This window comes from Saccoglossus kowalevskii, chromosome 1, assembly GCF_978046115.1.
Source record: "Saccoglossus kowalevskii chromosome 1, keSacKowa6.1, whole genome shotgun sequence".
Classification (NCBI taxonomy): domain Eukaryota; kingdom Metazoa; phylum Hemichordata; class Enteropneusta; family Harrimaniidae; genus Saccoglossus; species Saccoglossus kowalevskii.
The window spans coordinates 8,143,161-8,169,256 of NC_140641.1; the positions used below are offsets into that span (position 1 = coordinate 8,143,161).

Consider the following 26,096-nt stretch of genomic DNA (forward strand, 5'->3'; position numbering starts at 1 on the left):
CTCATCAGCTGACTGTAAGTACTTGCAAGGGTGCGAAAAGAAACATTCGGCAACTTGAAGATCAAAATCATGCGGAATCACAGGTGCACATTTTGTAATAATAAACATAGATAGAGTTTGCCGGTGTTTCCGCATCATGAAAACCAACCAATTCCACGAACAGCGCCACCTAGAGTCAATATTGCAACATTTACGTATCATGTACCATACTAACAGGAATTAAGATAGAGATGCAGTTTATTTTGCAAATTTTTACAAATATCACTTTTTATGGCATTGTATTAACATCTGTATTCTGTGAAAATTTGAAATTAAAATCATTAGTAGAACTCTGTTAAATCATATATTAAAATATGCAAATTAGCAATTATCTCAGAACCGAGAAAATAAAATAGCTCCTAGACGCTTTGACCTTTTCTTTTGAAATTTTCACAAATGATTGACAAAGTGTTTCTCTTCAAAACGCCTTTGAGGCATTGTTTTTAGTTGAATAATGTTACAACAATCGTACAGACAACTAGCCTGGATGTTAATTTATGCATAAACGTGAAATCTGAGCTGCTGGCCAGCAAAATTGACAACTGGTAGACAGTTTTCAAGTCGGCACTTTCTTTATAGTAAACAGATGTACCCGTAAACCAATTTTGACAGTAAACAGAGGCATGGCTTAGAAGCTGATTTGTTTTAAAATCACTTTTGACAAAAAAAAAAATTCATAATAAGCTTTTCGAAAATATATAGTTTTGTGGACAAGGGAGGTCATCTTGGTTGCCTAATTAACTAATTAAAATATCTGCCTGGTAAACTGCATCTCTACCTTAAGTGCGTCTATGTGTAGACTATATATGAAGTAATGTTTATGATACTTTTTTTTGTCTTGGCACTATTTGTAATTATAATTCTATTCACAGCATGCAACGATCAAATAACAAACATAACTATTTGGAAATAATTATAATAATTGTTTGAGGAAGTCAACAACTTGAATCACATAAGAACAAACCAACAATCCATGTGTCACTAAATATCAGTTTTGTCGCAGGAAATATTTCCTGGTGTTGAACTATACTGCCCACCGGATTGTTTTATTATGTTTTTTTAATGATAATTCATTTTTGTTTAATCTTGATTCTGATTGTGCACATTTAGCGTCAAGGTCAATGCCAGAGATTTTGCAAATCCGTGCCTAATAGATTTATCATGTAACACAATAGAACTATCACGGCCGGGTTAATCTAACTCCAAAGCCATGCACATACTAAGTAACTGAATAGTAGTGAGTCATTAGTTCAACTTTCGAGAATCTATGAAAAGTCAAATATATACTCTTTGACATTTGTACAGTCAAAGTGGATACATGGTACATTCATACAAACTGTTGCTATATTTAGACTGTGCGTGGTAGGTGTTTGTACATTTTGTAATACATATGCGAACAGTGTATTTATATATGAGTTTGAAGAAGTGATGAAATTATCATATACGACAATAAAATTACCACGGCTGTGCCAGCAGGCCCGTATTTTGGGGGAGTTCGGGGGGTTCGGTCGAACCCCCTAAATTTTGGAAGTGAATAGATTTATGGTCGTAGATTAGAACATAATAAAACAAACAGTATTAATTAAAATAATTATCATTGTTTAAATCACTTGACTCCGTGAGGTAACCATCAGAGTAATGTAATGAGTAATGCATAGTAATGAGCATTTAGGTGGCAACGAGCTTTAAATGTCAATCGTGAAGTTATGCCGTCTCAGCTCAACAGCAGCTAATTAAAACAGGTTGTTATAAATAGGCAAGCTTTTATTCGTTTTTTCCGCGATGGTGTAATGAAGATCGCGTTCAAGCACCAGATGTTAAATATTAAAACAACATTGAAACAATAATGTAATGGTAGTCACTCTCTGAATGATGTGGTGGTCCTGAATAGGGCAGTTTGTCTTGTGCTAATGTTCGCCCAGTTAGTAAAGTGTGGGGGTCGAACGGGATTGACACGACAACACGACACTGTACTTACCTAGTTTGGTTCATTTAATAGTTTTGTATTCTTCAAGTTAATGATGGCATATATACTGTTTTGTGTATCAGCCAAATGTAGTTAACTTATTGTATTAGTACGTGTAGCCTCTGTTATTGGACAATAGTGTACAGCTACGGGTTGAACATATCATTAAAAAAATGACGAAGATTTATCATCACGAGTTGTATAGGTTGAAGAGCTTCTTGCAGCCAACAATTTACCCCACAGTGTTGCTGCGATGAATCATAAATTGCAAACATATTTTTTACACGTTTTTTTATGTCTCAGAGAATTTACTATATTTTTAGTGGGTTCATAAAAGGAGTTGTAGTCATTGAAGTCTATTGAGACCGCTGCTAAACTGCCACTGTATGCATATTATTTTACCGCCCTCTAAAAACAGATTTACAGTGAACCAAATATATTTACATACTGTAAGAAACTTGGTAGTAAGCCATTGGTTAGTGCATTTAATTTGTTTGATGCAATCATTGTGCCAACTATTTCTTATGGTAGCAATATGGGGGTACGTAAATTCGGAAATGCTTAAACGATTAGACAAGACCGGCAGACTTGCTTGGGAAACCCACATACAAATCTCCTGTTTAAATATGGTTTCGGCATTGTCTGGTTTGAAAAACAAGTTGGAGATACTGCAAATTTCTTAGGGATATTTACTCAAAGAATAAAAAATAGTGGAATGCCTCAATTTCACAATCATCCAGGCTATGTACTTTTGGAAAAATCAAAGTAGTATTATAACCTGGGAGATTTATTGGCAAGCAATTATAGACTAAAATATATACTGACGAGTTTACGCTGTTTTGGCCATAAACATAATATTGGATTAGGCAGACACACAAAAATACAGTTAGATCAATATTTTTTCTAGTTTTTGCAGTGATACGTTCGAATTTAGCATGGTAGAAAATGAAATTCATTTTGTTTTTATATGTCCATTTTATAATGATCTAAGGGCTGATCTTTTGTCAATAACCCTATGCAATTATGCAAATACTGACAGTCTGGGCTTACTTCGTCGCTACACAAACTGCCACACCATATATCAAATAGCTCTATATCTTTTAAAAGTTTTCAAGCGACGAGATGAATATGAATTCAGATTAACTTAGTACCATATGCAATCTGATTAAAATCTGATGTAGTGTACGGGCTTTAATTATTTTGGCTATAAACTTATTTTAATTTTATTTTTTATTACTTTTGTTATTAATGCCTTTTTATTTTACTTTGATTTTGATTTTTTTTAATTCCGCCCTACATACATCTGATCCGACGCCTACGTAAGTCCCGTTCAAATCTCGCGTAAGTAACAGCCAATCACAGGCCCCCTTTTATAGAGGCTGTCGGTTGCTTACTTTTCAGTGTAGCGATACTCTACGGGCAATCTTTCTGTACATTATATTTTGCCCACTTGAATAAACCATTAATAGAAAATTGCTAGTATATTTTTATTTACAAAAGAAATTCCACAGCATTTTCCAATTTTTGTCATTACATTGAATATTTTGTTCACTTCCAACAAATGTGTACACTTCCTGATACATCTTCGCCAGCCAAGGTTCGTTTATTCAGTCATCGCTTCAATTTTACATCAAACACTGAGCATAATTATCTAGAATGGAAGCAAAAAAATAAGTAAATCGTAATGATTAGAACACTGTAAACAGCTATAGTAAACAATGCAAATTTTAAATTGTATAACGGTCACCGGCCCACGGCATCGACGCAGAAAATTGGAGCAATAAAATATTTCCTGATCAATTGCGATGTGTTCCAAATAAAAAATATTTTATTCCAGTCCAAATCAGCTCAATTACTTTGATAAAGAGTTATTGTATAATGTACAAAATGTTGATACATTTTGATGAATATTTACAGCTACGGCTTCAATACCGTAGACGGTTTTGACCCGATCGTCAACAAAACATCACCCGTCTCCAGGGCAAGCGACTGGAAAAAGACACCGGTGTTCGGTCGAACCGGTGGAAACAAAATCGTCACTCCCAGAATAACTACGCAAAGTAACGATCTAAACTCGAACCATTCGAGCCACAATATAAACATAAAAAAATGACTTTCGTTGCATTTGACAATGATAAACTTACCGAAAAGCCATGTTCTTCTCGGTCCTAACGTCGGTATAATCCGCCATTTTATGTTTGAGTGTGTTTGCCACCTGACTCTGCCCAGTGACGTCATCATGTGCGCTATAGAAGAAGGTCTGTGATTCGTTGACTAAAATCGTCGACAGTGGGTCTCGTTGAAATCTCGTTACATAGGCATCGGCTCAGATGTATGTAGGGCGGAATTTTAAAAAAATCACAAAATCAAAATCAAAGTAAAATAATAAAATAAAAAGGCATTAATAACAAAAGTAATAAAACATAAAATTAAAATAAGTTTATAGCCAAAATAATTAAAGCCCGTACACTACATCAGATTTTAATCAGATTGTACCATATGTTTACATGGATGTTGTATTGTGTTTAAAACGTGCTACGCACTTTTCTACCCATTACATTTTGTACGATAGGCTGAGGCCCTGTACAGAAATAAAATTACATGATACAACATTGACTAATACTAAAATGAATAATTGTAGACAGATTTCGACATGAAATCGTGTCACTTTTATGTGCGCTAACATTCGCGAAGAGCGAAAAAACTCGTAAGTAGCTTTCTACCTTAAAATACTTAGACAATAATGCTAAGATAAGTACAGTCTTGTCTTTTTTGTGTACAACATTTGCGGTAGTGGATCAATGGTGTGGATGTGTTTGTCTGTAGGTGGGGAATGGCTCTGGACCCCTTCTCTAAAATGGTAAAATAGTTTAAAGATGTTATGTGAAATATCTTACCAACGTAACACAATTGAATTTAAAACTGATAATACAATAACAGAGCTCAAAAGCACTTTTTGAATATTATAAAATTCACACATTTCACATCAAATATATAATTTTTGTTTTCGAACCCCCTATTCAAAAGTGCTGGCTACGGGCCTGGCCAGTCTAACGACTTTTCTATTAGACTCGGTATCAACATTTTGCTGACTTGTAAATTTTGTTCACCAACATTTTTCATGCCAAACTTTACATATTATTACATGTAATACGTAATCACCATCGTAACACCGACTACTAGCAATTACATGTAGTATTACATTCGCGAGCTTTCTATCCATATTGCAGAAGTTAGTTAAAGCGCCCTCAGTCGACCACCTGTCGGTTGTTATGTTCGGTTTCCAAGTTGCTGATTGAAATTCAAGATGGCGGACATTCAAAGCAAACTGGACTTATTCTCAATCTGACACCAAGCGTTTCGTGAAAGTTTGCGGAAACTATTGTTTTCTACATCACGTCTATAGCCCGTTAGTCGCCATGATGTTACGTCGATAACGTACACGTCAACATATTTCTGTGATCTTCAAAGGGAATAAGCAGTTATTACCAGTGCTGCAAGGTCAGCGGAGCTCGAGCTCAACTTGCCGTGTAATCGATTCTGGGTCTACCGTACATAGTGCAGTACCGGGTCCACATCGTCGAAGTCTTTTGACATCTCTTGTACTCTCATTCGTTTTCCATGCTCACATATACATAATGTAGATATATTCACATTTTATATGCTCCTTGCGCGGATTGACGGAAAACAATATTGTAGTCGCATCAAACTTGAAGACATTCCTCTCAATCGTCATTGTTTACCACTAACAGTTTACCACCATAAATACCTGGTGTCAAAAGGAAATTGCCGCAACAGTTGACCCGCGTTTCAGGTGTTGATGGGTTAATGATTGTTCATAACCGCCGCGATGTCTTTCTATACTTTACTGTAAATGACGAAAATGCCTGGCAATCCATGCAGTAAAGACCAAGAAACAGAGTATGATATGGTAAGTGGAAATGAAAAATACGTCATTTACAGTTAAAATCCAGGCTATTATTTAAAATCTAAATAATTGCTAACACGAAACAATAAACACCCAGGTAACTATGCACACAATTGTCTAAATTGATCACCAGTTAAGGCCTAATGATTTTCGGTGTCATAGCCATGTAATTGTTAGGTCCTGGTCATTTTCGGTGTCATAGGCTATATACATGTGTCTAGAATTTGTTAGTTCGTTACCATGGTTTTGGTAGTAACATCAGTCCATATATAGAAAGTACTGGGAAACTTACATAATGCAATATTATCAATACATATCTCAGTATTTATAGTTGGGGGTTTTATGGGGGGTGTACTTGATGTCATGAATATGCATGAATTACAATCTACATCTACACAATCTCCCTCATTTGATTGTAATCCATTTGCTAACACTTTTGAATTGTTTCGTTAAACTATCAACTCCAAGTACAGCTTCAGAGTATGTTATATGAAGGCAGAAAAAAAACTTGACAAACATTTCTAACATTTCTCTCTTTCAGAACCCATATGAAAGTTTTATGCGCAACCATCTCAGACATTATGGATACTACACAGGTATGTAACACATATTACATCAATTCTACAATGGAATCATCTTGAGCCGCCAATACAGATGTAGATAGCGAATAATAAGAATTCAAAACTTATTGCTATAACTCAACTCTGAGCATAACTGTTTTTGATTTGTTTTCTATTCACAATGTTAAACAATGACTACTGTAAAATCTGTATTAGAAGCCATGGTTTCTATTGAAATGGTACAATGCAACAGAGGGGATGCGGTTTCAATTAGAGCATCTACGCAAATGAGAAATTGTGATTATTTGGGTCTCAATAGTTCAAAAAGAATGGGTGGGACTTATATTAGATTTCAAGGTGATATTTTTGAATTCTTGTTGAAAACAGCGAGTCCCATTGCTTTGATGCTATACATATTGTTCATTTTCTAATGATATCTTCTGTTCTTTAATTGAAATTTGCATTGCTAACAGCGGAGCTATCTCAGCCGATAGGCTGCTTGTTTATTATCCAATTGTCAGTCTGTTTTAATTTGGAAATTTCAAGCACACATTTTCATGAAGTCAACTCCACTGCTTTTATTAACAATTACACAGACTTTATATGCATGCACTTATTATTGCAAGATTGCTCTGCTGAATCAATGGAGCTATCTCGACTGTTAGGTTGCTTGTTTTATTATCCGTCAGTCAGTAATAATTTAGAATTCTGACATATATTTACAGGAAGCATTATAAACATTAATATGATCTTATTCACTATTATTTTCAAACTGGCACTGCACTGTATGTATCGCCGCAATCATGAATACTTTTATTTAGATAGAACTATAGGGCATTGTTGTTACAGGTCGTAATGAAGGTTATCGTACCAATATAACTGTCTTTGAAGACTGGGAACGCACTCACGGCTATGATGTCAGTGACAATGAATCAGAAACTGAATACGAGAACCAAGCACTGAAAGACGAAAATGCGGGTAAGTCCTGGCATTGATGTCAAATACGTGATGACAGCATATCCTGTTTCATGTGTTCTAGTCTTTGTCTTGTATGATGCTTCTGTCCATCTAGATAAAACGCCTCAATAAAACGAGAGATTTCCTTGACTACACTTCTTGAATGTATCTATTGTGTTTTCAAGCTAGCATTCTATTGTGGGAGTATAATTTTCATCAACTGTCTCGAGATAATAACTACTGGTCATTTGCCTAATAAAAAAGTTGTAACAGTCAGGATCTTTAATATCAGTGATTTTGGGAGGCATTCTTATTGCGCAGTCAGTATTAAATATCACTATCAGTTGTGTACAGTAGTCCAAGATACCATAAGTGTAATACTTGTCTCTACTCTACGTGACTCTAACAAATGACTGAGTTGAATGGATTCCAACTCTTAACAGAGTGTAGGTACAACTATATTCTTTTGAATTTTTTTGTTATTTATTTAAGTATGATATGCTATATTTATTTACAAGTTACTTCTAAAAGTGAGATGTGACTGAATTTGTGAAAATATTGTGATTGAATATATACTTAAATTATCACCACCAGAAATGTTTGCTATTTCAGTATATTTTATGATTGTGAAATTTGTCACTCATAAAATTGAAGCATTTTATATTGTATTGATTGGTTATGTCAATGTAAAATATGCATGAAGGTAGTATGATGATCGTATTGACTGACAGGGAGAAAAGAAAAGTGTTATGATATGGCTTTTTATGGATGGGTGGATGAATTTTATTGTTTTTGGTGCAGACAAAGGATTGTAAGTGTGGTTATGTTGAGTACAGTGTGGTTATTGATAATAATAATGTGTTTTCTTCTTTCCAATCGCTTTCCACCTCAATCAGACAACCGGTTTCAAGATGAAAGAACAACTCAGCTTGTTTTCAGTTACCACCAGGGTAAAATGGTGAGTTTCTCTTGTATACACACTGCTTCCATTTGTAGACACAATTGCCTTCTATAAATACAAGCAATTGTTGTAACATGTTTCTTCATTCATGCCACGCACCTTTTGTTAACAGTGGGTAACAATACTCACGGTGAAGGTTTTGACAGAAAGGCACATTTGATAAAAAAATTGTTCTCTGTTTGTGTGTGTCTGTGTGTGCATGCCTGCTTGAGTTTTTTTTTTTTGAACTCTAGATTCTGTAAAAATTGACATGTCCTGGCTCATGTCACCGTGACAACCTATTCAACTTTAAGCATAAAAAATTCATTGTTGCCTTTATAACAGTGTCAGATATATGCACGTAGCAATTCTTGCATAGTCACCTGTTGCTAAAATTAGCTACACACATGTTATACTGTGCATATAAGATGGATATACTGTGTATGGTGTTTTGTTAGGATTGTTCAAGACTGTACTGTCTAGCACTGACCTTTTGAGTGCAGAGGTAAACTTGGGTCACCTTTCACAAAATTAACCTACATGTTTCTTTTTTCAATAATTCTCATCAAGACTTGTTCCCACGAAGAAATTGTATCCATTTTGATCAAAATTAAAAAAGAAATGAGAGGAAATACATAAAAATGAACAAAATACTGCACTGTTTGGGTGTTCAAATGGTGTAATAACAGTTGGAAAAATAATATATCTGAATAATTGTATACTTCTTTATATCTAGTATTTTGTAGCCAATTAATTAAATAACTATGCAGACAAAAACGTTTTGAATTACCAGGCAATTTATTGAAGTGTATGAAATGCATTGATTGCGCATTTTGTAACCTTTCATCCAGAGCTCATCTTAATTAATAGATGCATTTATTAATTATCAATCTGTTCACAATTAATCAGATTAATGATAAGTAAAAAAATGGAATTTGTTCAGTTCTTTTGTTTTGTTAAAGAGCTGATATGCTATTATAAAATACTTTGAAATCATGACTGCTGAAGTATTTTAGTATTACCAATACACTGAAATATTGATACTTAAATTAGACCTAGCGGTAACCAATGAAGTATGATGAGAATTGCACATATTAATTTTATTCATTTTCTTTTTATTCTAATTATTATTATTTGATTATAGGTGCCTAAACTGCGAGAACCTAGAAACCTGTATGCTCTTACCAAGGAACAAGGAGCCCAGCATGCTGCAAGATGGTAAGATGGTCTTTTTGAAATAGTGATGATCAGGTTTAGGTACACTTGCAAGTGGAAAAAAGATGGCAGCGGGATTGTGTTTGGGTCTTCAGTGGTCGCCATATATTGAAATCCAGTTTTGTCAAGCGAACCTTGAGAATTACAGTACAAGACAACAATTTACCGGGGCCCATGGGCGAAATGTTGCCATCTTGAGCGGCTAAGTCTATTTCTGATGGCCTCTAAATTATAATTTTATGTATCATTTCCCCTAATAGCGTGCATCGTGCATCACAATTTCCTACAGTTCCCTTTGCATGGCCGATTTCAACAAAATGGTGTCTACTTGACCCTTAGTTTTCACATAGCACTGCACATGACATTTTTCTTGTGTTATGTCACTTTGCCCATACAACCATACAATTGTGTTTAAAACAATATTTTAACAAGATTTTGTCATCTTCATGTAGTTATATTTGAACAAAGTAATATTAAAAATCACAGCTATTGTCGCTTAATACAATAAATAAAATAGAAAATAAAAATGGCAGTGGCCGTGACCTTGATTTTGGTGTAGTCTCATTACAGTACACTAGTTTTATTTACTTTATGTATAGTTGCTAGGCTGTATGCAATACCAGCCATTTTATATGCAAATCGGTCAATACGAATTTTCATATATGTGTAGAGGTTTTACTTAACTTAGTAGTTTCACATGTACATTGCAGGACTTCTCTTAGGAGATAAAAACAGCCTTGGAAAATGGTTCAACAGTCAAGGGTTGTAAAAATGAAATACCCTCTCCCGTTTCCAAATTGAAATCAGCACTAATGCATGTTCAGTCGGTAGTTTCAACAGGGTCAATCAAAACTAGCCTATTTGTAAGACATGTTCCTGTGATTCATTATCTTAAATTTAGACTTTGCTGGTATGTCAATGTCAGGTATGAAAATACAGGGCACATTCATTGTCAAGTTATTGGGTTATCGGACAATTCCATCTTGACTCTATATTGAGAGGTGTTATTGAATTGCTAGCACAACACCAAAACCAATTGTCGTAAGTTAACAAGCCATGAGAATTTTGTTCAGGCATTAGACAGGTGGAATTTTTATCTGGATCAGTGAGTTTAAATTAAACTAAGAAGATTAAGGCAAACCATTTGTGGATTTGCTGTAGAGTTTGGTGAACTAAACAGTTATACCACATGACAACCTGTTAATAATTCTTAATCCTGAGGATACAGACTGGTTACCCATTAATAAAAAATGTTGCAAGTAAAGCTCTATTCTATAGATAGAAATAGGAAAAGATAATTATGTTTCCGGCATATTTTTCAGCTTTTTAACAATTTGTCATGCCAAAAATTTTCAAAAAGAGCTTTTTTGTCTACAAAACAGCTTTTGTTGCATCGGGAAACCTAATATTATTGCATTGGTAGAGGCATGTGTACAGACATAGGTAAAATATAATTTGATCAAATCAGCGACTATAAAACCAAAATATGCTGGTTTCAGTCATATACCTTATGTTTCAGCAGAGTGAACATGGCTGTGGTAGAGAGCATATTGGAATGCTAATAACTAATCACTACAGCAAACAAATTGAGAAAGAGATTACTCATTGTCTATTAGTTAATAACTGAATACAAATCACAGTTACACAGTAATTATGCACAATTATACACATAAATTTCACTTGTCAAGATGGTTTGATCTTTTTTCAGGAAAAAAAACTTGCATGACATTCTATGCTATATTGACCTCGCCATTTTGATGTGTAGTTAATAAATAAACTCACAAAACATAATGTTTAATGAAATTTTCTGCAATGGGTTTGATGTCAACCAGAGAGCGGACAATTATTTGGATCTCTCAGTAATTCAAGAAAAATAAACACTTTTTGTTCATCCAAGTATTCATTCCTAAGATTAATTAATTATTATTATTATACTGTAATTTCTTTCAATTTTTGTGAACTTCATAAGTTGGTAAAAATTGTGAAATTTTGTGGCAGTGACAATTTCTCTGTCATGGAGTTCTATGAGTATCATCTACTTTTGTCCCTACAAATGTCATAAAATGCTCAAATCATGAAAATTTCTAATAGTAAAAATTGAATGATTACAGTATTGCACAGTAAAGATTAGAAAGACAGAATTCAATAACACAGTTTTCTTGCTGTTATCTTTATAGGCCATCTTCTATTGAAGTATTACCAAACAGAGTATCACACATAGAGTATGTACCATCTGAACCGGAGCCATTCTATGAACTAAGTAAGTGTACATACAGACACACAACACATCTATACTACAAACACTATTTATAGAAGTCATGTTTGTTTTTAACACATAAATAATTAAACAATGCTTACTTTAATTTGGAAACTATTCAGAAAAAGTCCTTTTTTTTTTAGAATTTCCTTTAAATAATGAAAGATAGTTGCAAGAATAAACAACATTCTTAAATAAAACTAAAGTTTAACAAAATACATGTCTTTTTTTCTTTCTAGCGGGTTTAGAAAAAACACCAATGCCATTACCTGAAGGAGAAGGAAGGGTGGTTTATTATAACCCAGCACCAAAGGATGCTTATGTAGGTATTGTTATTATAACAATAGAGTAGTCAGAATTAAATGACCTCTATAGTAGGAGAGTCAAATAAACAAAGTTGCACTAAAGATGTTTGTAACAATAGAATAAGAAGACAATACAAATACTGGAATGACTATGGTGTACAGTTATTTAAATTGGAAAGAACCTCTGATTCTCTGATATAATGTAGGGTTAAAAAAACAACAACTTAAAATGAATCACTAGTGTATGCCAATAATGGTATTCATTTATAATAGAAATGTTGAATATTGTATGACTGCATATCAATCTACAGGAAATTGCTCTTTTTCTGACAATAACAGTTACTATGGTTACTAATTAAGTTTCTAATAACAAGAATTTGAAAACAGTATTTTAAAATGATTTTGAGGGTTTGCTGTTTTTTTTTCTTTGTACCATATTAATAATGCATCTCTAATAAAATCACACATAAACCAAAAATCATATTTATTGTTTTCTTAATCATTGAATTATGACCATAGACATACCTGCCATTTTTGTGAGTGCTTTAGATGATTTGACATTGTATACAGAATATTGTTATTATGTTGTTACTACTTGAATATAGTTAATTGTTCTACAGATGTCTATCTTAAGATACAGATCTACTTTAGGATAGATGGCATATAAATTACTGCACTGTACGTTTGTTGTATTAGTGTTGCAATCTCACCTTATGTGAAACATCACTACCAGAGATCGTTGTTTTTGCTAAAAAAAAATGAAAAATTAGAAGTAGATATCCTGCCCAGATTTTTCTACATATTTCATTTTGAGATTACTAACTCTGTGAGTGTCTATTGTTTACAAATCAATTTATGATTTACAGGTTTGAAAAGTATGAATGTGACTCCTAATGGGTTAACAACCATAATTATTGTCTGGTTTTCAGTTCATAAGGTCACGTGTTGGTGGAAACCGTAATGGCTGTGTGAATCGAGCAGTTAAACTGACTGGTCCAGATGATACAACACTCATATTTGAATCCAGATTTGAAGGCGGCAATTTATACAAAGCTGTGCAAGTGTATGTATTATCCCTAAAATTAGCATTTTCTTGGATTTACTACTTTTAAATAAAACTGAATTTTTTGTTTATTTATTAATCAAATCAATTACTTTGTTGTTGATTTGTAGATCAGAATACGAGTATGAACTATACCTTCATTACGATCTGTATACAAAGAAGCATACCCAGTGGTATTACTTTCGTTTTCAAAATACAAGGACTGGTGTTCGCTATAGATTTACTATTGTTAATCTTATGAAGGTAATGTACAGTGCTAATTCAATTATTAAATATTACCAAAATAATATTTTCATCAATTTTCTAAAGAGTGTCTGTATAATGATGATTTACTATATACAATGTTATATACCTGTAGCCTGGTAGTCTATACAACCAAGGGATGAGACCTTTACTATATTCAGAGTATAACGCTGCTCACAATAAAGTCGGATGGAAGCGATGGGGCGAGGATATCAAGTATTATAAGAATAACGTTAGGTTGGTGTTTTTATTTGTTTGTTTATATCGAGAAAAAATAATATTCTGTGCACAAATTCTTTGTGTTTTATTCTTGAAATTAATCAACAATCGCCAAATTGTTTTTTTGCAGGCGTACCAATGTGAAAGGAGACAAATCATATTATTCGTTAACATGGACTGCCACGTTTCAACGGAACAATGACATTTATTACTTTGCTCATTGTTACCCATATTCTTATTCAGATTTACAGGTAAGAAGTTCAGCTACATTGTTATCTTTAAACCCTTTCACAAGGAATGGGTGAACATATAACTTTGTACAAAGGCTATCATTGTTTGAGGAGAAGTGTAAGATCTTAGCAAAGCTACATTTATTGTTGTACAATGATAATCTGAAGTGGTAATAGTAGTCAGAATTAGAAACCAGACTTTTCATATTCTGTGAAATAAGTGTATTTAAGTGGCATTTTTACAGGTTTACTAGTTTTTATTGTCCATGCATGCTCACTGTTTGTGTGTTTAGTTTACTTTGTAACTCCATTATACCATCAAGTATTAGCAAGTGAAGGCTTAAGGGGTGCTTCCAGAATCTGTGACAGTTGTGAAACTCTGTTTTATTGTCAGCATTATACATTAATAGTGCCCTCTAGTGGCAAGGTTTTAATATAGAAGTAGTATCTTGACAATCTAGCAACATTATCTGCACAGTCCTAATATTTGTATTGAAAATTTCACGGATACTCTAAATTACATTCATTCAATTCTCTGCACTATTTTTTATTCAATCATATCTTTTGTTTTTGTTTCAGAGATACTTACTAAATTTACAGAATGACCCTGTACGAAATCGGTTTTGTAAACAGCGTGTATTATGTCGTACATTAGCTGGTAATTTAGTCTACGTATTAACTATCACATCACCATCAATCAACCCACAGCATGCTAAGGTATACAAAACTACTGTTTTTGACTCCCATGTGCGAAGCACAAAATGGGAGTCTTTGCAGTTAGTGTGTCTGTATGTGTGTATGTGTGTATGTGTGTATGTGTGTGTGTCCGACTGTTCCACTGCTATCTCAAGAACCATACATCGGTTTTTGATGAAACTTGGTGCATAGATGCTCTGGGCCAATGCGCAGATTTGATTAGGTTTTGGTAAAAATCCATGCTCGTTAATTACCTAATTTGCATGATAATTAGCTATTTTTTAGCTGTTCTATGACTGTTCCACTGATATCTAAAGAACCACTCATTGGATTTTGATGAAACTTGGTACATAGATGCTCTGAACATATGCGCAGATTTGATTAATTTTTGGTAAAAATCCGTGCATATTAATTACCTAATTTGCATGATAATTAGCTATTTTTTAGTGGTTCCATGACTGTTCCACTGATATTTAAACAACCACTCATTGGATTTTGATGAAACTTGGTACATAGATGCTCTGAACTAATGCTAGGTTTTGATTAGTTTTTGGTAATAATCCGTGGATACTAATTACCTAATTTGCATAATGATTAGTCAATTTTCGGTTTTTCCACTGATATCTCAAGTACTAATCATCACATTTCAATGAAACTTGGTACATAGATGTCATACGACACTGCACAGACCTGATAGTTTTTATGGTAATATCAGTACATATTAATTACCTAATTTGCATAATTAATTAATTTTCAGCATTTGATATAAGTAGTTAGCATTACATTTCAATGAAACTTGGTACTTACATACTCAAGGACTATGCAGAGATTGATTGTTTTCGATAAATATTTGTGCATATTAATCACCTAATTTGCATAATTAGTTAATTTTCAGCTTTTCCACGGGTATCTCAAGTACTAATCATCGCATTTCAATGAAACTTGGTACATAGATCCTTTAGGACTATGCAGAGACCTGATTAGTTTTAGGGTAAATAATTGTGCATATTAATTACCTAATTTGCATAATTAATTTTCAGCTTTTCTACTGATATCTAAAGTACTAATCATCACATTTCAATGAATCTAGAATTATGCAGACCCAATTAGTTTCCGGTAAATATTTGTGCATATTAATCACCTAATTTGCATAATTAACCAACTTTCACACTGATATCTCAGGTACTATACATCACATATCAATGAATGTACATGGATGCTGTAGGACAATAGACAGACCTGAATAATTGTGGGTTAAAATCTGTACATATTAATTACCTAATTTGCATAATTAACAAATTTTAAGCTTTCACACTGATATCTAAAGCACCGTAAAAACTCCAAAATTTCGACCGGTTTTAAATAATTGGTGTTAGAAATGTGACGTGTTTTTAGAGTCAAAATTAAGGTGCATTTTCGGACGGACGAATTTTTCAGAATAGAAATCAGCAAATGAAAAAATGGGGATGATAGACAGTGTGCTTCATTAGTTTTTAAAAAATGCAATGTCCGTCAATTGACGTAAACTTCCTCATGTTTCACGGTAAAAGCAAAGGTCGTGGCCGAGTTGTAACTCAAAATCTAAACAAAGTCATCAATCAGTGAGTATTATGACAAGCAAAACAAAACATCAAGACGCGGAGAAGAGGTCAGCACAAAACTAATAGGTCAAAAGACAAAGCTGTCTCGCACTACCTAGGAAAACTTGCGAATGTTCGAAGTACAGGTACCCATTGGACAAAAGATACATGGAAGTTTAGCAAACTATCTCCCCGACCCAGTGCAATGTATCCGGTTAGAATCAAAGCTCACGTGTCCCTTATTTGAGGGACCAAATTCTGCCGTAAATTCACCCTTGGATTAAAAAATAAAATGGGATTTAAGAAAATAAAATGGGACTTTTAAGGTGTATTTTGGCGTCATTTTTTGGACATTTCAATCAATCCTGCCGGCTAAAATAGAGTAAGTTTTACCGTAGTCATTGACGTCTGTCTATTCAAGAGTACACGTGTATGATTTTTATCGTGACTAGCGTGAGCGGGTAAGCTTCCTTTCGAGAATGAGCTGTTATCACTGTGAACAATGTTATATTATTCTTCAGATGACCAGTTTATTTTTTAAAAACAACTAATTTTTTTATTTAAAAAAAATCATGCCGTTTTCGCATCAAAATCCAAGCCAAAATATCGTACTACAACACCAATCTCTTCCGCATTGCGTTCAATAACATTAACATATTTAAATAAGCTATGGTAATTTGAACACGTTGGCATCATCCAGCTTTTTGATTGGTTAATTAGCGATTTGACCTATTTGACCTAAGAGAACATGGCGGATATCCTACAGCATCAAACGTTTATACGAGACCGGAATCATTCGCTTACGATGAAACTAAGTTGACTTTTATTTGTATTTCATAACCATTCAACAAATTTATTTTGTGTACATTATTATAATCACTACTGAGTACAGTAATAATCAACAATTCAGAAACACAGCATGCCGAGATTTTTGTGTTCGTTTTTATTTGAAACTTCGTTTATTTAGAATATATTTTCGTTACCAATAAAATAAAAATCTCTCAGTCAATCAGAAACCCGGATTCATGCCTTCGAGGAAGGTCCCGTTTGAACGCTCACATCGGTTTTTTTTTCGTTTGGGGGAAAACTAAAACTGGTCGCAATTTTCGAATAAGAATGAGTCGGCAATTCTTAGTGGAGTCGAAAATTTGGAGGTAAATAAAACACCGAACCCCGGCAAGTTTTCACGGTACTAATTATTCCATTTCAATGAAACTTAGTACAAAGATGCTCTAGGACAATGTACAAACCTAATTAGTTTGGGGTAAAAATCTGTTCATATTAATTCCCTAATAAGCATAATAATTCATAATTTTTTGGTTCTAATCACATTTCAATTAAACTTGGAGACATAGATTTTCTGTTACATTGCGCAGACCTCATTAGTTTTACACTCAAATCTGGTCATATTAATTTTCTGATTTGCATAATTAGTTTTCAGCTAAGTAATTTCGAATTATATTTAATGTGTCTCCAATACTCTCAGCACATGGGAGTTCTTTCTAAGCTTTCTTTGATTATCATTCTCTTTTATTGTATTCTAGTACATGGTGAACCATAAATTCATTATTACAAAAACTATTTTACTCAGATTTTTACTGACAGGGGTGGAAATTCAAAATTATTGTTAGCTGACATTTGATTTGCTAGAGAATACAAGTATGTGTAGTACCCCTAACCCCTTTTATTCTCTGTTTTTATGTTTTAAATAATTTTGCTGAGGGGCAATTGAGTAGTGAAAATCAAATGTTGGGCTGCCGAAGTGGCTCAGGATGTATAAAGAAGGCAGTTGTGAAACTAGCTTTTTAAACCTCGCTGATTGCAGGAAATTTGTAGTTTCTAGGTTTTCTGTTAATCACGGGTTATCAGAAAACTGACAAAATCAGTTGTTGAAAGTCTGAAACTGAAAAATACATCTTTATCACATAACCATTGAAAAATTGTGTGATTTTAGTCTTAGATTTTCCGTAATTGACAAGGTCTGTAATGTTGATATTATAACTTTGTTCTCTACATATGTGTTCTAAGCCAATATTGCTGACTGTGCACATGTTAACAGTGCATGCACATTCTGAAACCTCCAATGATCACATGTACAATCTGTTTGTCACTTTATATCTCTGGTACCTATGCTTCTACAGTGAAAACTGTCTGATATTTGTTATTTTCAGAGTAAACGTGCTGTGATCCTCACAGCTAGGGTACATCCTGGAGAGACACCTGCTAGTTGGATGATGAAGGGATTTCTAGATTATCTTACTGGGGACTCAGCTGATGCTAAGGTAATGTACATTGTAGTCGATTTCATAGAGCTATGTTAGTATGTACATTGCAACAATGAATAAGTATGTTAATATTTCAGTGCATCGCAGTAAAAGTTTATTCCACCAAAGTCAATAAACTATACACCATTCCTATTAATAATGCCTTCTAGTTATGAAGTGCTTCGGTCCATGGAAGGTACTAACGGAAGGAGCCACAACGCTATTGTTTTAGCTTTACCCCATGATCGTTTGTCAATGTTTGTTCACAAACATTGTTCTTGTTAGCTTTTAGCACCTTCGTACAATGGGTTATGCTAATCTCGAGCATTCGGTAATATTCGGAGCATGTTCGGAAGCGATAGTCGTACCTCGCATGTACAACATTGAAAATGGCGAACTTTAATGGAAAATTGTCAGATATAACATTGATTGAAGAAGAACTGATGAAATATCGTGAATTTTGTATTTGTAATGGTAATGGGAGTTAATCAATGATTGCTTGTGACGATTGCATTATTCAATGGTACCATTGTCAGTGCGTGGGTTTGGCGCCAGAAACTGCCGAAATTTTTTACCACCGGACATTGGCGATCAACAGAAAACAGAAAAGATAGTATCGAAAGACGAGCATGCCTCGACACTTTCTCTGTGATAATATTTCTTAGGAGTCCTTAGGAATTGTTGTTGTAGGCACTCAAAATCTTGTTCTAGTTACAGTTGCTAATAATTAAAACATGGGAAATTTGTGAAGTCAAACGTTCATGTTGAATTTCCGGTTGTGAAATACGTATTTTGACCTTTTACACCTAAACAAACCCATTGCACATGTGTGATGACCGTAGTTTCATAATGCGCATATATTTTATAGTCACATTAAAAAAATGGCGGGGTTGTATCATACTCCGCTAACTCGTTACTTGTGTAAACAATCGCAAACTATCATCAACATCAAAGATGAGCTAGACAATGTCCTTATCACGATTAATTTGGGTTGAAACAAAAAGAAATAAGCCAGTTAAGGTAGCGAGACTATTATTTGTGTTGAAAATTACGATTTTCACATTTATTTATTAATTGATGAAATGCACCATAAACTTTCATATGATAAAGTCAATATAACATAGAATGTCATGTAAGTTGGTTAAAATGTAGATTTTCTGAAGGGAAGCAAGGCAGCCTCAGTAGTGTTTTCCAAAATCAACAACAAAGGTTTAATCTGTGTGCCTATAAGTTTCAAAGATAAACTCAAGACAAAGCAATGTTAGGATGTGTTATCAGTAGCTATCTGACACACAATGAGTGTTTCCAAACATTTGAGTGGTTTGTCTCCGCCCCTGTTTGTTTCACAGATTAGTCATTTGCATATGAATGTGTCAGACACAAGGTCACACAGCCACTGAAAAAAATCATTGATTTTGGTGTTTTCATATGCCGAATTTATCCAATTATAGCTATCCCATTCCTTTATTTTTTTGGTTTCCAATAGCCTTACACATTTGGATGTCCCTACACATGGTAAAACAGACCTTGATGGGAAAACAAATTGATTGTGCTGATAAACAAGCTTGAAAATCTTTGCTGTTACTTCATGGACGTTTTCTAGGAGTTTATGTTTTTCAAAATACAAGGTCTTTAACAAAAAATAACGTATACTTATTGTCGTCGGATTAACACCAAATTTTCACAGCTTTAAGGTGACAATGAGAGGAACTTGAATGTGTCCAGACAAACTATTTCATCGATTATTTACCAACGAGTTGTGGTTTGAGTTGGGGGCAATGCGACTAAAACAGTAATTGAAATTCAAGACACTATTTTTTAAAACGCGTTGCTTGAATAAAACTACCCAGACACATTCAATTTACCAGACTATTGAACAACTAGGAAAAGTGAAAAAAATACTTCTTATCGCCAGCATAAATGCGTAATTTTTTTTTTACAGAAAAAGTAATTATTCACTTTTGATTGAGTAACGCGTCGTAGAATGCAGATAATGGCATGCAAAATGCACTTGTGAAAAGCTTGAAGTCTGGCGATTCTAAAAATATATACTTTCCTGGGTCTATTTGTAGTCATTTAGTCACAATTAGAAGATGAAAACAAGTATGCAAATAATAGTCCCGCTTAAGTGGCCTAAGTGGCCACTTGATAGGCGTCGTGGCTCCTTCCGTTAGTACCTTCCATGTTCGGTCACAGAAGTGCTTCATTGCTTATTTTGACCACATGTCAATATAATGTTGTTAAAATTAGCAACTGCGTTTGGTTGGTCGTCATCTAGAATTTAGTAAAATTTCTCAAATACTTAGTACGTACCGGTAGTCTTCATTGTAAACAACTACACATCAAAACAATATCAATGCACTGAGCAGCTTACATGTCACCTATTTATAACACAGAAATGCTTTGATCGTAATGTTCTCATTACTGCATTTTATTACAGTTATTGCGAGATACGTTTGTATTTAAAGTGATACCCATGCTGAATCCGGACGGTGTTATCGTTGGCAACTATAGGTGCTCATTAGCTGGCCGAGATCTTAATAGGAATTATAAATCAGTACTTAAAGACTCTTTTCCGTCAGTTTGCCATTGTAAAGTACTTATTAAGAAGTAAGTATGGAATGCTGATATGTGTACAGTTTATTTCTACTGCACTGGTTTATGAAGAATTTGGTGTTCTTGCCATCTAAGCAGATTTTGCACTGATTGCACCTTTGCTATTTTTCAAAGATAAAGACTAATTTTGCTAATATGTATGAATACAGAGATGATAACATTAACAGTAACACTTGGTGAGGTCACTGAGCAAGTTACACTGATGAGGTCATCAATTTTTACAGATCAACAGCTGACAGTGCTGATAGTGCAAATGAAAATTCTGCTTCAAATATAAACATTTACTTCCTTGTGTTTGTCTTAAATCAGTTTGACCCTAACCGTGCAGTCATACACTCTAAATACCAGCATCATTGGGTATCCATAATCCAGTACTTTGTTCTTGTAACTTAATATGGAACATCAAATATCCTGCACCTCATCCATATTTGTATTGTTCCCAGTCATGTGTGAAGTTAATATTAACTCATAGTAACCATAGTGTTGTATGCTGCCTATCGTATAATGAATGGAGTAAAATGATGTATGTAAACCTCTAAAGGCACACAACTCTGTTTATTTGCTAGGCTGATGGAGGAGAGAGAAGTAGTGGTTTATTGTGATTTACATGGACACAGTAGAAAACAGAATGTATTTATTTATGGATGTGAAAATAGACATGATCTAGCCAAGAGATTTAGAGAAAGGATCTTTCCTTATATATTGAATAAGAATGCTCCAACAAAGGTAAACACTGTCCATGTCATGGTGAAATATATCACTATAGCTCATGTGGATTTCTTAGTTTTATCAGAACATACACGCTTGGCAGACAACACAAATTTAACGTGTATTTTATAGCAGTAGAAAAAGCCCTGATTCACATTCTTTGAGTACATTGTGTTAACCATGTTTGGGTTCCTGGAAATGAGTGAAAATGAAAGCTTTGTTTAACATATTGCATGTTGTAATTGTTTGATGTACCATGGAACTATAAACCCCAGGAAGAACAACGAAACTAAGAGGATTAAAAAAACCTTTGTCTTAGTTTATCTTACAGTGCTTTCGCTTTTGTTTCCACAACATTAGTCATACTCTATGTTAGTTGCCGCCGATAGGCCGGTATCAACGGCTTTGCTGGAAAGGGAAAATTTGAAAAAAAAATTTCATATCTGTGCAGTAAAATATTTTGTTCACTACACATGCGCAAACAAGTCGGTCTGCAGGGTGACCTTCAGTGTACCGGAAATCATGCAACGGGTCGAAGTTTTAGCGAGTTTTCATAATTTTCAATGTCGTTTTTAGATTACTTCTTGTTTTTTTCAACCCTCGAAAAAATAAGGTTGCGAAAGTTTGCGAAGTATGGGGTTTGGTATGCTGTTTGTTGTCGACATATCCCGACTTATTCCGTGTTTCCCTTCGATCGCCAGAAGGGGCAATGTGTTTTTTTTTACCGTTGAATGTCGCTCATTTATCAGTGTTTTTGTCTTGGCGCCATTGTTTTTTTATGCTATAACCGAAATAACTCGATCACGTGATCTCCGGAAGTCGCCCGATTGACACCGAAAATGACCGATAGTTGGAGATAAACGTTCATTTGCGTAAATCGGCTTATTTTTTAATACGACGAAATAAACAGTCAAAATAAACATTCAACATCGCGGCAACTATCATAGTTCAAAGGAAACAAAGTGGTTGTTCTTCCTGGGGTTTATAGTTCCATGGATGTACTGAGTTGTTGAAATGATGCATAGCTTATATACTAGTAAAATGTCTTTGAATCAATGATAAAATACTGATTATGTTTTTATCTTATGGTGTATCCTCTAAAAGTACATGATCAATGTTTGGATTGAGCATTGTTACTTCTTGTCTTTACAGTTCTGCTTTGAGAGTTGTAAATTTAAAGTTCAGAAGAGCAAAGACGGTACTGGTCGTGTTGTCATGTGGCAGATGGGAATTATGAATAGCTTTACAATGGAAGTAAGTTGATCTATACTGAACTTATTTATACTGTCCAAAATTTAAAATCAAGCAAAATTTGTTGTCAAGTTTGAAATGATTTTAATCATTTATATAATGCTGTATGGCATAGATGATACACAAGTCATGATTTGGTTGGATTCTGATGTGGCTACTGACGCCAATATATGTTTTTATTCTGAATTTGGTCATAAAGATGCTAACCCATTAAGTTCTTAAATGTACTCATGCATGTAATTGTTTTCACATAACACTAGACTAAGCCCTGTAAGCAATAACATATATTCTGTAAAAATGTGTTGTCTTTGCAGGCTACATTCTGTGGTACATCACTGGGTAAGCAGCATCATTTCAGTACTAAGGACTATGAGTCGTTAGGGTATCACTTCTGTGATTCGTTACTTGATTACTGTGATCCCGATAACTCAAAGGTAAGATGTTGTCAGTTTCATTCAGTTTATACCTGAAATTACTGTGAATAAATGTCAGTATTCAATAATAATTCCATATAATTATCTTTCACTGTACTTATTTCACTAGCAGGCTTGTGTTGACCAGTTGACAAACTGCTGTGGTGACTTTCTATCCTCAGTATTTTGTTCAAAATGTGTTATATACACACAGTCACGTCTGGTTTTAATTTTTTAACATGTTGTCTTTTTCTATTAACTATTGCTTAATGACCCTTACTTGTATGGTAATTATTACACCTTACTCACTGCGTTGATTTCTATGTAAGCATGTATTGTGTCTTGTATGATTTTTACTTGTTTTTGCTGGTGTGCACCTTATTATTCTAGATATTTGTATTTAGTGGCTTGTACAGTATTATCATATACCTTGTATTGCTCCACCTCGTTATGCTATGAGAAGCCCATCAAAGAGCCATGCAATAAATTTTAATATCACGCCCGGCCCTGTTTGACCATATTTGGACAAACATATTCCTTTTCAATTTTAGAGCGTCGCACACATTGGTTACCAGTGACGACATTTGTAACTAGTCTGTATTGATCTTGACAGTTCAGATTTTTGCTATTATATTGTGGGACAAGCCTTTATAAAATATTGATCACACTAGCACATCTAACCTCCAAACACAGAATGATATTTAGGGCTAAAATATTACCACATTCTAGGTATTATGCACTCTGGTCAGGATTCTAGCGAGCCAATCTATTTTGAAAGAGTTGCAAGCACCAATGAATGTTAGAACGTTCACGTATCATGTTGATGTTGTGACGTCAGGCACAGAAATATCAATCCGCAATGCGAACGTTTAAATAAATGGTAGAAATAAGATTAATAACTGAGAACCAGTAGAATGACATTTTTTTAATTGGTCTGATCACAGTCAGCTGGTGCACACGTGATAATAAAATAAATGTGATATTTACTATATGGGGGCCGCCATCTTGAATGCGGCATAAAACTAACTAAGAGACAAGTTGGGATAATATTAAGCCAACCGATAACAAAATTGTCATTCCAGCTCAGCAGCTAATTTTGATTTCAAATACCCCGGGAAAGTGTTCTCTGTTCTTTGTGTAATTAGGTGTTCGTATTTAAGGGATTTTTCCACACAAAAATTATGAATTCGGTTGAATTTTGTTATCTCTTGGCTTAATATTACCCCAACGGGTCGTATTTCTGTGAAAGATTGGCATTTTGTCCTGAATCTGAAAAACGTGTTTCACAACTTGTTTCTTATTTACTTTTATGCCGCATTCCAGATGGCGGCCCCTATATATTAAATATCGCATTTATTTTATTATCACGTGTGCGCCAGCTGACTGTAGATCTGATAAGGTATATGATAAAAACTTTATGGACTGCGTAAAACTTTTGTTGTCTTCAGTCATACGGCTAACGCACCTTCACAAGCTTGGCACTTCCACCGTACGACCTTGGGCTGGAAAAGCCATATCCAGTCCATAGAAAATATTGCTTACTGCTTTACAGTTGTTCCTACTGTACAAAGATAAATTTATAGTTAGTTCAATCTTAGCTTTTTTGCCTTACTGAACATCATTAAATGTTTTTTCATATTTTATTTTCTGACAAGCAAAATTTGATATTATTCACTTTGGCAGTAGCACCAGATTTAATATTGTTAATGCGTGCATGTGCATGTATTTTGCTCTTCCATACTTATTACTAATTGTGGTTGTATTTGACTACTTCATAGTGTGCTCAAATTCTTTGTCACTTGGAGGAGAGAGTACGACAGGAGATATTGGCACATCTACGGGCTGTAGGATCACCAATACCAGACGATGGTATTGTGGATTTAGATGAAGACTACACATCTGCTGTGGAATCAAGGTAAAGTTATATGTCATGTGTTCATTTATATGGTGTAAGTAACGTCATGTGTTCATTTATATGGTGTAAGTATAGTTATAATTGTTGTCACATGTTTGATTTGTCATTTAATATTTTGTTTGTAGTACAAGTGGATCGGATAGTTCTGTGGATGATGGTTTGCCTGTGCACTTATTGGCTATTGCTCCCAAGGTGAGTGTACTTTGCTGTCAGTTTTATTTAGCTTCGAATCAGATGATGTATAAGTATGATTTGGTTCATCTGGAGTTTATGACATGTTCATTTAGGCTACGTATTAAACACTCATTACAAGACATTGTAGAAACTCAAAAAACATGTACAACCGTTGAGTCAACTACCTAAAGTAAACAGTCAACAGCATCATTAAGTTGGCGATTTCTTGCTCTTCGAAATCTCGATAAATCGCTTGTTGTTGTTTTCTTCTCGAGTGTAAAAACACACGGAAAAACAGGAACAAAGCAAATGGATTTACCAGAGAGGAGGCCATTTTGTCGACTTACCTTTCCATTTGTTTATTGACCTTTCCGTGATATGATTTCTCGAGGGCATAAAACACCGGTGTTTTTACTATGTGAGAACGTGAGCAGACAATTCAGCAGATTATCTAATATTTGCACAACGAAAAACAGTGTTAACACTGGCGTTTTTTAGACATGTGGGAAAGTAGCTTTTGAAAATCAAAATAATTAATCGGATTCAGCTACACTTGT

General features: G+C 34.2%; 1 protein-coding gene and 1 long non-coding RNA gene across 4 annotated transcripts in view; one reads left to right on the top strand and one right to left on the bottom strand.

The window, feature by feature from the left end:
- Positions 1-3,478: 3,478 nt before the first annotated feature.
- On the bottom strand, positions 3,479-4,479 carry LOC146750344 (uncharacterized). Its single transcript, XR_014929391.1, has 2 exons — positions 4,150-4,479; positions 3,479-3,656 (listed from the first exon to the last, which is right to left on the bottom strand). It is a non-coding gene; the product is annotated as an uncharacterized LOC146750344 (long non-coding RNA).
- Positions 4,480-5,308: 829 nt separating this feature from the next.
- LOC100372232 (cytosolic carboxypeptidase 2-like) overlaps positions 5,309-26,096 on the top strand; it is a 43,347-nt gene continuing 22,559 nt past the window's right edge. For 2 of the 3 annotated variants that reach the window (XM_085498648.1, XM_085498651.1), the window contains exons 1-19: positions 5,309-5,936; positions 6,475-6,529; positions 7,343-7,471; positions 8,347-8,408; positions 9,535-9,608; positions 11,783-11,865; positions 12,102-12,184; positions 13,097-13,230; positions 13,341-13,473; positions 13,589-13,710; positions 13,823-13,943; positions 14,502-14,639; positions 18,370-18,480; positions 20,903-21,072; positions 21,645-21,804; positions 22,939-23,040; positions 23,352-23,471; positions 25,229-25,365; positions 25,491-25,557. In XM_085498648.1, the coding sequence (XP_085354774.1) occupies positions 5,880-5,936; positions 6,475-6,529; positions 7,343-7,471; positions 8,347-8,408; positions 9,535-9,608; positions 11,783-11,865; positions 12,102-12,184; positions 13,097-13,230; positions 13,341-13,473; positions 13,589-13,710; positions 13,823-13,943; positions 14,502-14,639; positions 18,370-18,480; positions 20,903-21,072; positions 21,645-21,804; positions 22,939-23,040; positions 23,352-23,471; positions 25,229-25,365; positions 25,491-25,557 (2,058 nt within the window). In that variant the 5' untranslated portion in view covers positions 5,309-5,879. Of the gene's footprint in view, positions 5,937-6,474; positions 6,530-7,326; positions 7,472-8,346; positions 8,409-9,534; positions 9,609-11,782; positions 11,866-12,101; positions 12,185-13,096; positions 13,231-13,340; positions 13,474-13,588; positions 13,711-13,822; positions 13,944-14,501; positions 14,640-18,369; positions 18,481-20,902; positions 21,073-21,644; positions 21,805-22,938; positions 23,041-23,351; positions 23,472-25,228; positions 25,366-25,490; positions 25,558-26,096 lie in introns of all 3 variants that reach the window. The other variant, XM_085498650.1, reaches the window with a different exon arrangement.